This window comes from Eulemur rufifrons, chromosome 8, assembly GCF_041146395.1.
Source record: "Eulemur rufifrons isolate Redbay chromosome 8, OSU_ERuf_1, whole genome shotgun sequence".
NCBI lineage: Eukaryota > Metazoa > Chordata > Mammalia > Primates > Lemuridae > Eulemur > Eulemur rufifrons.
In genome coordinates, this window is record NC_090990.1 from 94586165 (window position 1) to 94601212 (window position 15048).

The window sequence follows — 15048 nt, forward strand, 5'->3', positions numbered from 1 at the left end:
CCCACATTTCTGATCATTATTTAAGCTCCTTACAGAAAGATATGTATCCAAAATAGCATGGAAGGAAATAAGACTTTAAACTTATACAAATCACCTCCAAATGAACAGACTGTGAAATTAAAACAAAATTATTTTCCTCGCATTAGAATTGTTTTAAGATTAAAGAACACTAAGCACTCCTTCCACAGTAAACACCCTATTCATTTATCTAATGAACATGAAAGAATAACATGAAAAATTATATTTAAAGATAAGGCAAAAAAACACATTTAGGCAAAGAATTTTAATCTACTTTTTCATAAAGCCCATTATACCAGCTGTGTGGCAATGATCTATTCCTGCCTCCTGTGCTCGCCCCTGTATAGCAAAGCATGGAAGCCTGAAGCCTATATTATTCAAACTATTTTGCCACCAGGGTTCTGGATATATTTAGGCTGTGCAAATAAGATTTACTTGCTCCAGATTTGGAAAGTGGAAGAGAGACAGCCCATTTGCCCTCTGGCCATGGTCTAGTGGCAGCTGATGTGCAGGCTTTCGCAGACATGAATTTTCTGCTGTACTGCTGTACTGGATTCCACATTCCAATGCCAATAAGCAGCTTTGGGATTTTGAGTTAACCATGACATTGGTAATGACTGCCTGCAGCCTCTAGAAGTAGCAACAACCAATAAATTTGCCATAGTAGATAAATAAAGGGTGTTGGAGAGGCCTAGAGAAGCACATACTGGATAATCATAGAATCTCACAATGTCAGAGCTTGAGCTCATCTAGACTAACCTTCATTATTTTACAGATGAAAACAGTCCATAATGATTAAAAGTCCATGTTTCTTGATATCACTTTAAGCTACTTTTGAACATATCACATACTGTTTCCAATTAGTATCCAAATAATCAAATAGTTAAGATGTTTCCATTAGCATGTAAACATGTAAACCTGGTGAAATATTTCCCATCCCAAAATAAAACCTCTTTCTTGATTCTTACAGCTATTCCATTTCTCTATTCCCATTTATGGGGATTATCCTGAAATAATTTTCTTCACTTTCTCCTCCATTATCATTTCCCTGAATCCACTTCGATTGGCTTTTGTTATGGCCAGTCCAATGAAACAACTTCCATCAAAATCTCTAACAAGTTCTAATTGCCAATTCCAAAGATATTCCTCACTCCTTATTTTAATCAGTATCTCTTAGCTCCATATCAGTTAATCACATTCCGCTTCTTAAAATACTTTCTTTAGGCCAGGCAACCACTGTTCAAGCCTGTCATCCCAGCACTTTGGAAGGTCAAAGTGAGAGGATCGCTTGAGGCCGAGAGTTCGAGACAGCCTGGGCAATATAGCAAGACTCTAACACCCCATCTATATAAAAAAATAAAAAAATTATTGGGGCATGGTGGCATACACTTATAATACTAGCCACTCAGGAGGTGGGGGAAGATAATTGCTCGAGCCCAGAACTTCAAGATTACCGTGATCTGGGAGACAGAGCAAGATCCCATCTCTAAAAAAAAAAAACCAACAAAACTTTCTTTGCTTGGGTTTTGGGATGCCACCATCCTGTATCTTTTCTTACCTTACTGGCCACCCACCCCTCTTCTTTTTCAAGTGCTGATCCTTCTTTCTCTTTTATCTTCTAGTGTTGGAGTTGGCCCAGGGTTCAGTTCCTCACTGCCTTTTCTTTCCTCTTTAGTTTCTCCCTAGTTAATATCATCCCAAATTAAACATCAATTCCCAACCTCTCTCCTAAATTCCAGACCTAGAGATTTGATTGTCCACTTGTCTTCTCCACTTGAATGTCTAACAGCCACATCAAACTTAAAATTTCTAAAACTCTTAACTCCTACCTCCAACTGCTCCTTCCCCAGTCTTAGTCACAGTAAATAGCATTGTCATTCATCTAGTACCTAAGGCATGGGAATTATTATTGATTCCTTTTTATTTTACATCAACAATTTCTAGCAGCTCTACTTTCAAAATATATTTGGCATCCAAGTACATTCCTCCACCTTCACAGCCACCACACTAGTATGGGCCACAACCATCTCTTACCTAAACTACTGAAATGGCTTCTTAACTGGTATCCCTCCTTCCAGTCACGCTCCCTGCTATGGTCTACTTTGTGTACCAGCTAGTGATTTTTAAAAATAAATCATATCAAGTCACTCCCCTGCTCAAACCTTTCAATGGTGTTCCCTCCTAACTAGGAACAAACCCAGAGTTTTCACCATAGCCTATGAAGTTCACTATGATCTCACCTCTACTGCTTCTCTGGTTCCATCTACCACCCTCCCAAGTTCCTGCATTCCAGCCATATCAAGCTTCTTGATATTTCTCAAATACGCAAACCGTTCCCTCCCGAGGGTCTTTACATTTGCTGTTCCCTTTGTCTTGAAGCTCTTTCTCCAGAATTTCCCCTAAACCTTTACATTATTACTTCTGTCATTTTCTGCCTATAGCAAAAGCAATGTTCTTACCAAACCTGTTTCTTCTTCCTGAGCACACAGGAAGACTACATGTTCCCAGTCTCCCTTGCAGCAGGTTAGGCAAAGTGACAGTTTTAGCCAACTAAACATTGGCTAAAACCTGGACCTGATTCCTAAAACATTTTGTTTCTTCCCTAACATCCAAGCTAGAAGCAAAAGATTTCAAGTTATTGAGGCTACAAAATAGAAGGCGCCTGGATCCCTTACTAATTGCTTGGAAGAAAGCCATCCTAGAGAACTATGTGAAATTTTGTGTGAGTGAAAAAACAAATTTTTATTCTATTAGGCTACTGAGATTTTGAGGCTGTTATAACAGCTAGCGTTAATTACTCCGATAATATCTTCTTAAAGTGGAACTTCTTCAGAGAAGCCTTCTCTGACTACTCAATCTAAAATAATAACTCATTTTTCAATTCAAATTCTAACCTCCTAACCTGCTTTATTTTTCTTTAGAGAACCTACCTCTAATTTTGAGTGTATTTGAGTATTTATTTACTTGGTTATTGTTTAGCTCTCCACTAGAATGCAAGCTCCACAAAGGTAGGGACTTTGTGATATTCACTACTGTTATTCCCCAGGATCTAGATAGTCCTTGGCTCATTATTACTATCATAGGTAATGTTTGTTAGGAAACTGCAGTTATGCCAGTTGCCAGTTTAAGTGTTTCAGAAATAGTAATAAATATTTGATGAATGATGGAGAATGACTATAAATGGTGCTTTGTGGCAAACAACATTGAGTTGGAAGCCCTACTGAACAGTTCTACCTAAGAGCTGTCATTAACCCATAGTGGTACATGTCTAAGTTCAGAAATGCCCTCCATGGATGTGCCTGCCTTCACTTCTAAATTGCCCCATATTTCAACACCCTCTTTTTGAAAAGCTCTAAGAAGAAAGGAGATACAGTATTATTTATTATATACCATTGTGCCAAAAACATTTGTTACAGATATCTGTCCATAGGAACTCCTGGCTTGAAAGTAAACTTGAAGGTGAGAACAGGAAATAGTACCATGCCTGAGCAGCCAGTACTAATGCTGTAAAACCTAAACTAGTGCTATAAAACCTAGGAGGGGGGATTCAGTGGCAATGACAGCTGTATCAGAAGCAGCAGGAGGCAGTGAGAAGGGACTGAAGTTCAAGCTTCCCAAATTTTCCAGGGAAGGGAGCAACCCAGGGGGAAGCCTTCCAACAAATATGCCAACCATTGTTCAAAGACAAGCAGAAACAAACCTGAAGAATACGGGTTTTCTGTTGATTATTTGTCATTCTTCTTGACTTGGTCCTTTCCACTTCATGTCTATGAACCCACCCTCGAAGTTCATGATTTAACCTATAAAATATAACTTAATTAATTAAACATATTTCATAGAAACGAATGTCTCACCCCTTGGTTGGAAATGATTTTAACATACTCTGTATGTTCCAAAGAGCGTTCCAAGTGCCTGATGACTCAATACTGCCTTTTTATTTGAAAAAGCTGAGATACTTAATGTTAAGCTGTTTTTAATGACATGCATTTTTATATGGCAACCTCCTCAATCATGAGTTCAAAATTCAAAGAAAATCACAGCTAAATACCTGCCAAATATAAATAATTAGATGCAAAGGTTTTTCCACAACAAACATATTTCCTGTTTCTGTTCTTAGGCTATGTACATAGAAACATCCAAGACACTGGAAAGAACTTAACAAGTCATAGGACCCCTAACAACAAATAGATGCATTAAATAAAGGCTTTGAAAATCATGCTGTTTGGGGAGAAGGAAAAGAATGAACTCAATTGCCTGGGGAAAAAAAATAATTCAAATTTTTCAACACTGGAAATAAAAACCCAGTTCATAATATAACTTCCTTTATTTTGTTTGGCTTTTATAATAATTATAAAGATGTTAGACTATGTTTATTTAACTGTAGTTGATTACTACTTATTACAAAAAGCCTGAGGCAGTTTTTAAGGTTTAAGAATAAGGTCTAAAATCACAGGAAAAAATGCAAGGGAAAGTTGATAAAGAAGGGTGCAATAATGGGAAAGTACCTCCAGAATCACATATCCTCAAATTATTGTCTTCCTAATTTCAAGAAAAAAGATCCTTCTGATATGAACATTATCATCTGTAAGCCTAACACCCTGAATTTTAATATTAATTTCATTTTGTAGTTTTCAAATAAGACATATTTAAGTATGCAAGCACCACATAAAATTGACCCATCACCATCTCCATCAGGTTGGTGGAGATACTGGACAACAATTGATATGTCTATCCAACAAATAATTCAGAGATTCTCTTAGCCACTTAGTTACTCTGAACAATTACTATTCCAAACATGGGAACCAACTGTGATATTTCTGCAATAATCTAAAACACTCACCTGAGAGATTCAGTTGTGTTAATCAGAGGTTGACAAGGAGGTGGAGGAATATAAAGCAGTGGTTCTTCAGTTAGCACCATCAGGGCTTTGTCATTTGAAACAGAATGATCATATCTGAAACATACATGCACAAAATTTGTTTCCTTGCATCTTAAATTCAAAAGAAGTTTGCTATAAGAAAATCATAACTGGTGTTAGCCTTTCATGGAATAAAAATATAGTAAATAGAATATACTGCAAGATAGAATAGAAAATGAGAAAACTATAGGCCATGTAGCACAAATGTCATTTTCTGATTCTCTACAGAGATAGCATGGTAATTCACATTTACCTAGTAACCCTTTATTGAGCAATTTATATGCACAATAACTAAGGGATATAATAACACATGGTTCATGTCTTCAATGAGCTTAAGGTATACACATGCTGTTAGAACAGAGGAGGTGACGGTAATGGGGTAACCTGGGGGAAGACCAACTGGTTGATAAGGAAGACAGTACGATGTGACCAGGACTAAAGTTTTGTGGTCATTCACAATTCTGTGATAACAAAACTGAATAGTCTCCCTAAAACAGGTATGTGTGTAGTAGAGGTAGGGTAGGATATAAAATACTTGGCAGGAGAAAAGTGAAAAAGAGTTGAAAAGCTGAATTTAAATTTTGGAATCTTAGAGGAATCTGAATCACTAATAAAACACCAGGGTGACAGTAACCAGTGACTCCATTAGCTTAAAAAAATATATACTTTCCTAGCCATCACACTAATCTATATCATGTGAATTCATATCCAGGGTGTGATGTAGGAAACAAAACCTGAGTTAAAAATTAGAATTTGAGCTCAGGATATTATTGCCATTTATGCTCTTCAGTCTGCTATTTTAATCTTTCTAAGAAATCTTGTCTCTGCCCTGAATTTCTTTATGTAAGATGCTCTGGTTTTAGGAAACTAGATATGTTAAAACCCACAAGGAAAATACATAAACACATAAAGTTGAACATGGTAAGATTCATACTTTTCATTTATTCATTCAACAAATATTTGCTGAATACCAACTATGTGCCAGGTACTATACTAGGTGCTGGGAATCCAACAGGGAACAGGAGAAACAAAGTTTCTATCCTCAAAGACCCTAATGGGGTACCAAACACAAGAAAACAAAGACATAAAATAAATCCAAACTCTGGTAAGTACTATGAAAGAAACAAATAGTTGAAATAGAAAAGCAATGGCAGTATCTACTTTAGATAAAACGGTCTGAGAAGGAGATGGTATTTAAGTCAAGGCCTAAAGATGAAAAGAAGCCAGTCCTATAGAAACTGGGGTAAGAGTGGTCTAAGTAGAGGCAGGTGGGAAAAATGTAGGCTCAAGAAATTTTAAAAAGACCACTAGCTGAAGAGTTGTGCACAAGTTGGGTAGGGGCAGGGGAGATCACAAGATGAGGCTGGAAAGACAGAGACCAGATCATGATAAAGAATTACTAAATGTAATTAGAAATCACAAAGGTGTTTTAAGTAAATGAGTGATATACTTCAATTTACATTTGTATCTTGCCATGGTAACAAAAATGGATTCAATGGAGGCAAGAGGGGAAGCTGAGAGATGAGTTAGGAAAGAGCGACGGCAATCCAGGCAAGAACCAATGATAGCATAGACTATCATCTGGCAGTGGAGATGGATAAGGGTGGAACAATCCAAGATAATTTTTGGAAACAATATCAACACTTGTTGAAAAAGAGGAATCAGGGTCTGTGGCTTAAGCAACAGAAACAAAAAAGACTTGTAGAAAACCGGTTGGAGGCAAAACAGAAAGAGGAACAGAGTTTCACTGTGTACGTGTTAAGTTTGAAATGTTAAAATAGAGATGCCAAGGAAACTATTGGATATGTGAGTCTGGAGACTCAGAAGAGAAGTTTGAACTGAAAACATAAATTTGAGAGTCATCAGGATGTATGCAGACTGTGTACTAAATTATGGATGAGTCACCGAGGCAGAAGGAAAACAAAAAAGTTCACAGTTCTAAACCTTGAGATTTGGATAGCAGAGGAGCCCACAAAGAAGACTGCAAAGTAGCAGCCAGTAAAAAAGAGGGAAACTAAAAAATGTGGCAACACAAAAGGAAAGTCTTTCAAGGGGCAAATAATCCACTTGGCCAAATGCTGAGGAAAGGTTAAATAAGATAACAGAAGTTTCCATTGAATTTGGCAACATTGAAATCACTGGTATCCTTGACAAAAACAATTTTGGCAAAGTGGAAAACTAACTTCAAGATAAAAGTTAGCGATATCTATTTATGCCATACATAAGGGAAAAGAAACAACAGCTGAGGATATATAAAGCATTCTTCCCTGCAACTTGCAACAGGAACATTCTCCAAGTCCTCTCTTTTGGCTGTTGGGGTTAAGTAGGGTTAAGTTGTTTGTAATAAAACAGAGACGTTGGTATGCAGGTAATAAATGCACACACAAAAATTAAATGTTGAGAGAGAAGAAAAAAAATGTCTTGTGTTTTGTAAATGTATATGCTTCTGAATGCCTATAAGAGGAGGCTGCTTGACACACTAAAAACATCAAGAACAAAGATCTATCACGTGTTATTTTAAAAATCATACAAAAATACAAACATTGTAGTCCGTCAGAAAAGTCCAAAACTTCTTTTGAAAATATATTTCTGATCTAAACTCTAGTAATGATTTCTGCACATCTGTGCTGACTGGCTTTGTTCTAACAGCCAAAAATATTCTTTGGAAAAGAAAAAAAAAGTCTGATAGAAGAAATACCAGTACAAGGATTGGGTGGAGTTAAAGGAGAAAGGAAAGGGAGACTCCAGCCAACAGGCAATCTGGAGACAATTAGACTCACATTAACCAAGAGACAGTCAAGAGTTCTAGGCTGCTTACAAACCATTTTATATCAAGGGAAGAAATTTCAACAAATAAATCACTAAAGTAAAGAATAGTGCTAAAGGGCTAGAATTCATGAGAATTATTGAAATAAAGACAGGTTCTGGCTGATGCCTTATATATAGGATGACTATCCTTTCCTATTTATACAAGACAGTCCTGACTGATGCCTGATATCCTGATGTCATTATTACTAGCACTGCCTTTTCCTTCTTAGAAGTGTCCCAGTTTGATTGACAAATTATATGGTTATATCATTTATATACCACATATTTCTAAGACTGAAAAAATACATGCAATTAATTAATGATAGGTAAATACAATATTATAAACTATGGGATTAAAATCTACTCCTTTTTTATTTGAACCAGGTCTCCTAACTCTCTTTATAAAATGAAGCATAAAGTAAGCTTCATTAAAAAATAAATATATGTGTCATGGCTGAGCTTATATAAATAAACCATCTAAAATTCAGTTAAGAACAAACTCATATTTGGTGCTTTCAAATGTTTCACAAACATTTTTGGTATCTTTTATTCAATATTTATAGTGATAAAAGCAAGAACATCAAATTAATGGACTGACATTTATTTAAATCTCCAAAGTTGCTCAATAATAATCTTAGATATTTCAAGAGACTTGCATGTAGCCAAGAATCCATAATCTTTTGTTTTTATTTTTATCAAGACCAATTACCCTGGCTGGGTATGGTGGCTCACGCCTGTAATCCTAGCACTCTGGAAGGCCGAGGAGGGAGGATGGTTTGAGCTCAGGAGTTCAAGACCAGCCTGAGCAAGAGTGAGACCCCCGTCTCCACTAAAAATAGAAAGAAATTAGCTGGACAACTAAAAATATATAGAAAAAAAATTAGTGCATGCCTGTAGTCCCAGCTACTCGGGAGGCTGAGGCAGCAGGATTGCTTGAGCCCAGGAGTTTGAGGTTGCTGTAAACTAGGCTGATGCCACGGCACTCTAGCCCAGGCAACAGAGTGAGACTCTGTCTCAAAGGAAAAAAAAAAAAAAAGACCAATTACCCAAATTATGCACAGTCATTGGTGACTTTGGGGTAGGTGACAGACAGATAGCTTGCATTCATGTACTACTTTGAAAGCTGATAAATTTCAGCCTGGACGTCATTCAGACTTTTAGGATGAACTAGTGTGATCATATTACTATGCTTTCCAGAATCCACCATGTCATCTTATGCCAATGTGGACAAATAAGTGTAGCCTTCTATTTATTATAGTTAGTGCAAATTAGATAATACTCTTGTAAAGGTTACATGAACTGCAAGTTCAAGTATCCAATCAATAACTTGTTCTATTTTTTAGCAACAAGCTATCTCAACCCTCATAAATCCAAAGGCTATTAAATTTAAAAATATAACTTTTGATGGATCTCATGTGGACAACAACAGAACCCAAAATTATAGAACATGTAGGGCAAAACTGGACAAATTATTCAGTAAAATTAGAGATACTATTAAATTCTATCAATATTTAGAAATACTGCAAGTGATCACCAAGATGAATATTTCAGAAGTATGGCTAATTTTGGCATATAAAAAAGCAGGAAATGTTACATATTATTTTCAACATTATCATGTCTATCATTGCGATGCTGCATTACAGCTACTGCCATATTATCCTTTAGATTTTCCTCTGCACCTAGCATAGTCCTCTGCAAGATGCAAATTCCTAAAAAAAAAAAATTAATACTAACATTTTTTTCAGGAAGACTAAATGGAGACAAGCCTGTAGGACTATGGTAATAATCTCATTCAATAGCATGGATGTAACAGAGTAAAAATCAGGAAGAATGATTCCCACATGGTTCTTAGCCTATAAAACCTTAGAGAGTTAAGAGTAAACAAATCTTTAACGATTTTCAAGCATTATACTGTGCAATGGCAACCACACTGTGACCTCCCTTTGCCTTATTATTCAAGGTCCTGGCTCTATTTGGCCCAAATAACAAACGGAAATGTTTATCAAAAAGTATACACCTATGAAAATGCCCACTATACCTTCTTCTAGTTAACATAATATAGAAATTGTATTTTCATACAATTATGAACTTTTTGCTATTGACAAGCAACATGGACATTTACCAACTCAGTATTAAATTGTAACAAGAGAGGGATTCAGTAAAGATCACAATAAATAAGTATAAATGATTTTACCCAATGACTGCAAATAGGTTCAACCATATCATTCCACCATATCATTTCCACCCACAGATGATACAGTAACAAATAGTAGATGTATGTGTAAGCACATGATATTATAATCACATGATAGATAAAATAACTGTACTGAAAACACTATATACAATATAATATGTATATATTGTATGTGTTTCAATATGTATGTACTTAAGACATTATATACAATATCATGTGTACATAGTATATGTGTTACAATATAATGTGTATATAGCATATGTGTTATAATATATATAAAATCTTAACTGAGATTTTGTCACATCTCTACAAGAATTCCAAAACTAGAAAAGCTTTCAAAGTAAATTTATTCTTAGAATTAATCCTAAAAGTAAAATTTATTAATGACCTCAATAATTTATTTTCTCTACTAGTCAAAACTGTATATGAATAATTTAGATGTAAAGTTATACTAGATAATTCTGTCTCGGTTTCAATAAATCACTCAGACCAACAGGTACATGCCATCTAACCTGTAGCTGTTTTTCTGGATGATACCATCTGATGTGTCTTGCACTTCTTTTGCAGAAAATTCTAGAAGGTGTCTCCTTTGATTTGCAGGGCTCACACTAGGGTTCATTCTCCTGGCATCCTGTTCCAGTATGCTGAAAATAAAAAACGTGAAGCAATAGTTGAAATAAAACTATGTCACACATATGCCTGCTACATGTAGCTCTGAAACAAACCAGAATTCTTTTGTAGGTCCATGCATATAGCAAAAATGATTACCACAGAAGCAAGTCAAAACACTGTACTGTGTTCAAATCCCTAGACTGGCATCCTGTCCATAAGCAAAAGCAGTGTTCTTATGCTTTAAAAAACCTATAATTATGCATGTATATAAAGTAAGAATAAATACAACATACATAAAAACAAATCTTAAACTCAGATAATAACTGAAATAAGAAGTCCTCCTGGATGCTGCAAACTGATGTTTGCAATGAGGGAATACATCAAATGAAATAGAAATTATTCTTTCGCAATAGCCAAATTCATTATTAGCCTTTCACAATTCCAGAAGGCAGGCAATCAGAACTAGCAAAATCTTATTTTTAAAATACTTTTATTTTTATTTACATGTAAAAATTTCTATTTACGTCTTTCTCTCCACTCTCCCTAATACCTTCATTCATCAATGTATACCCTCTTGATAGACGTAAGTATTTGGGGAAAACAACTACATATACGTATATGGCAAATACTGCAATAGTTATTTTACACTTTTAAGTCATTAATCATGTGCTTATAAACCTGACTCATCAATAAGGTTTTGTGTGTGCCATGCACATATTAATAATTTACACTAGTCATAATCTTCTTAAAATTCAACACAAAAGGAATCTCCCTAGGGAAGCACAAAAGATTCTATTTAGAAGGATGAAGTGGAAGAGGAAAGTACGGCTGAAGAAAAAGGATAGTTAAGGGCCCTGTAGTTCTAAAAGAAAAGGAGTTCTCTGGGGTACAGCACTTTGCCTCCAAATTCGGAGAAAGCAGTGTTAGGGGAAACACGAAGCAGATATATCTCTCTAGAATTTTTTTCTGATCTCTTATTATATTTCCCATTCTCCTCAATTCTTCATCCCAGAAATCATTACTACCCAGTGATTCTCACATGGTATGCTGCACCACTTTGGCACACTGCGAACTCTTCACAGGTGGACCTCCAAATTATGGCCATTGTGTAAAATTTAATTTTGCTACAACTGAGACTACATTTTGTTAACAACTGTATCTTTCAGACTGTATATTTACCTGAGTGGTCACACAACAGTGTAAACCTTGCTGCAAATGAGGTAAGAGGCCTAGCAGAATGTCTAACTAAACTTAGGAAAACTTATCCTGATGAATATTTAAGAAAACATGAGAGAAGCAATAAACAAAACAATTTGGGAGGGAAGCCAAATGAAGAATGTGATGATAATTATGGAATTTTATTTCTTCTTTTTGAAACATACTTTTTAAAAAACGTATTTGCTTTTTAATTCTTTCAAATGTGGTACCAAAAATTCTATGAAATTATGCTGTGTGTATGAAAGTATGCTGTGAACAAAATCAAAGTTAAGAACTTTTCCCTAGGTTTACAGAATCTCAATTTACTCAACCCCTACTGACACCTCCTTTGTATTGGTGAAATATCCATATACTAACATTCCTGTTTAGTGGAAGTACACTCTGATCCCTCCAACAACAAGCAGGAACTCTACCATCCTGATTATTAAAAGAGTTTTCCTCTGTTTTAATTAGAAATGTACTTCCTTATAAAACTTCTGTTTTAGATTATGGTTTCTTGGTTCTTTCACACATTTCCTGGTTACAGCACAGTTTTAGGGCCCTTTAGCATACTAGGTCACTATCCTACCAATATGCTTCTCAGAGGTGATGTCCAGAATTGGCCACAGTCCTTCCTAGACAGTATGACCGTTACAGGATGAAGCTGGATATTCCTTCCTTTGTTCTAGATACTGTTCTTCTACTGATGTAGTCTAATATCATGTAGGCTTTTTTGACAGTTATAACTCTTTATATAGAGCCCAGTTTAATTAAAACCCCAAGTCCTTTCTTACAAACTGATTTTGAATCATTACCTTCCCTTTCCTTCCTTTCCCCATTTCAATTCTGAATTTATGTAACTGAGCTTTTGGAACCACCTGAATAATTTACATCAATTCCTTTTAAAATATCATTTTGCCTACTAATCAATCAAGAACTTGTAGGACACTAATTAGCAAAAGAAATTCTTCCAAGCAAGGATCAGCATGCCATCAATATCCTCAACTCAGTTATTAAAATATCAAGCTCCTTGAAAATTTTTAAAAATATAGGTTTAACCTCTTATGAATTCATTGTAATACCACCTACTCCAAAATTTCCCCTCCTGACCATAAAGATATCATGAGACTGTTAATTGCTCCTCTGAGATGCAAATACAGTATAATAGTACATACCACTTTTAAGCACCTACTAAGGAATGAAGGCTCAAAGAAAGTTGAGGCTCAAAGAGTTTAAACAATTTGCCCAAGGCTATGCTCTAAATAACTAATGAAGTCAGGATTTGGATTCAGGATTGGAACTCCATCACTGTTCCAATGTTGACCACATTTCCCAGAATGACTGATTCATTCATTCATTTATTCATGTACTAAATATGTATCACATTCCAAGAACCATATATGGTGCTAATGACTCAAAGATGAAAGATAAAAGGTCAGATTACAGCAGGTCCTCGAATAACATTGTTTTGTTCAACGTCATTTCGTTATAAGATTGAAAAAAAAACAATTCCTGGCCAATTGCATAGGTTTTCTCTAGGTACTCCAGTTTCCTCCCACATCCGAAAGATATGCACATTTGGTGAACTGAAGTGTCTAAATGATTCCAGTTGGAGTGAGTGTAGGGGTGCGTGTAAGTGCACCCTGTGATGGGGTGGTGTCTGGCCAGAGCTGGTCCTCCTTGCCTTGCGCCCTGAGACACTAGGATAGGCTCCCACCACCTGCAACTCTGAACTGGAAAAAGGGGGTTGGACAATGAATGAATGAATGAATACAAATGATTGAAAAATAAAAATCCATACAGTATTTGATAATCATATTAATGTACAACAATAAACAATGTGCACTCAGCAAGCTCGCCATATTTATGCTTGTTTTTAAACTGCATGGTGGGAGAAAGTACACCTTATAATTTTTGCTTTGCAAACACTTGATTTAACCCACCACCCCTACAACTGCTGTCATGCACTAATTCACCAAAAATTGGGTATAAACAATTATTACTTGTTTTTATTAATCTTTCTTAAATGTAATTACAGCTCACATTTATGTCAATGTTTAATATTAGAAGTGTTTTGGGTCTTTATTTAGAAGTTTGGTAATGTTTTTATGACCAGAAATATGCTGTAGGAATGTAACTCTTGTTTACATCAATTAGCCTATGGTAAAATTGGTTTCATTATACATCATCTCACTTAAAGTCAGTTTCCAAGAACCTATGGATAATGTTAAGTGAGGACTTACTGTACAGTGTATGTGTGGGGGGTGAAGGAGGATAGTGATAGAGACAAAAGATAGCAGAGTGCTTGGTACCATAATATGAGTTAATGCAGATTGCCATGGAATAATATAGCTAGGGCACTTGATCTCTACAGAGAGGATCATAAAGTAATCTTAAAGGATAAGCAGTACATAAGTGAAAAGAGGACAGAAGTGAGGCAAGGTACTTCATGCAGATAGAATAGTATATGAAAAAGCACATAGGCATAAGAGAGCTTTTTTTTTTTTTAAGGAACTATAAGTAAAGTAGGAGAGGGTGTGTGGACGGACATGTGCAATGGTAAGCCCACAGTGAGAAGGCAAGCATCCCACAGAAAGAGAGGAAGAGGAAGAGACTGTAACAATAATGCACGGTTAGATTATAGATTGCCTTGCCTGTCATACTGTCAATAAGTCTAGCAATTTATTCAATAAAAGAAACAAAACTAGTATGTTTTGTTCTTGTTTTATTTTTGGCTCCCCATTATCATATCCTTTTCTATATCAGAATCTTCCTTATGAGTAATGTTAAATCTCCTGGTCTAATGGGAAAATCTACCTTTTTTCTTTTAAAAATTGGTATTGTGTTTGTCTCCTATTTATCTAGACTGCTTGGTGATTATCATTGCCAGAAAAAAATAGATTATTAAAACAGTTCCTCTGCTTTCCTATTTTCTACATGGAGTCTTAGGCCTGTAGGGAGACTCCCTCAATAACTCTCAGGGTTTAACTGCCAAATCAAACTGGCAGCTATGGCTTCTAGGAAAGGCTTAACAAACTTTGTGAGCTCTTCTACATCCGAATGCACCTTCCTTTAGCACAGTGGCTTCCAATTAGCATTCTTGACAACTGGTTAGAAATGTAAATTCTCAGGCCCCACCCCAAAATCATGAACCAGAAACTCTGAACAATCTGTGTTTTAACAAGCTGTCTATGTAATTTGGCCAATGTTTGAGAACCATTATTCTAAACTAATCCTGTTTTTCACAACATCTTTCCTACATCAATTCCTTAAAAGGTACGTGTTTTTACAATGGATTCAA

The 15048-nt window shown here is 35.7% G+C and overlaps 1 protein-coding gene across 1 annotated transcript in view; it reads right to left on the reverse strand.

The window, feature by feature from the left end:
* ATF6 (activating transcription factor 6) overlaps positions 1–15048 on the reverse strand; it is a 204056-nt gene that overhangs the window by 128294 nt on the left and 60714 nt on the right. Inside the window, exons 10-12 of the mRNA XM_069480287.1 lie at positions 10451–10582; positions 4859–4972; positions 3719–3818 (exon numbers count right to left, since the gene is read on the reverse strand). Of these exons, the coding sequence (XP_069336388.1) occupies positions 3719–3818; positions 4859–4972; positions 10451–10582 (346 nt within the window). The remainder of the gene's footprint in view (positions 1–3718; positions 3819–4858; positions 4973–10450; positions 10583–15048) is intronic.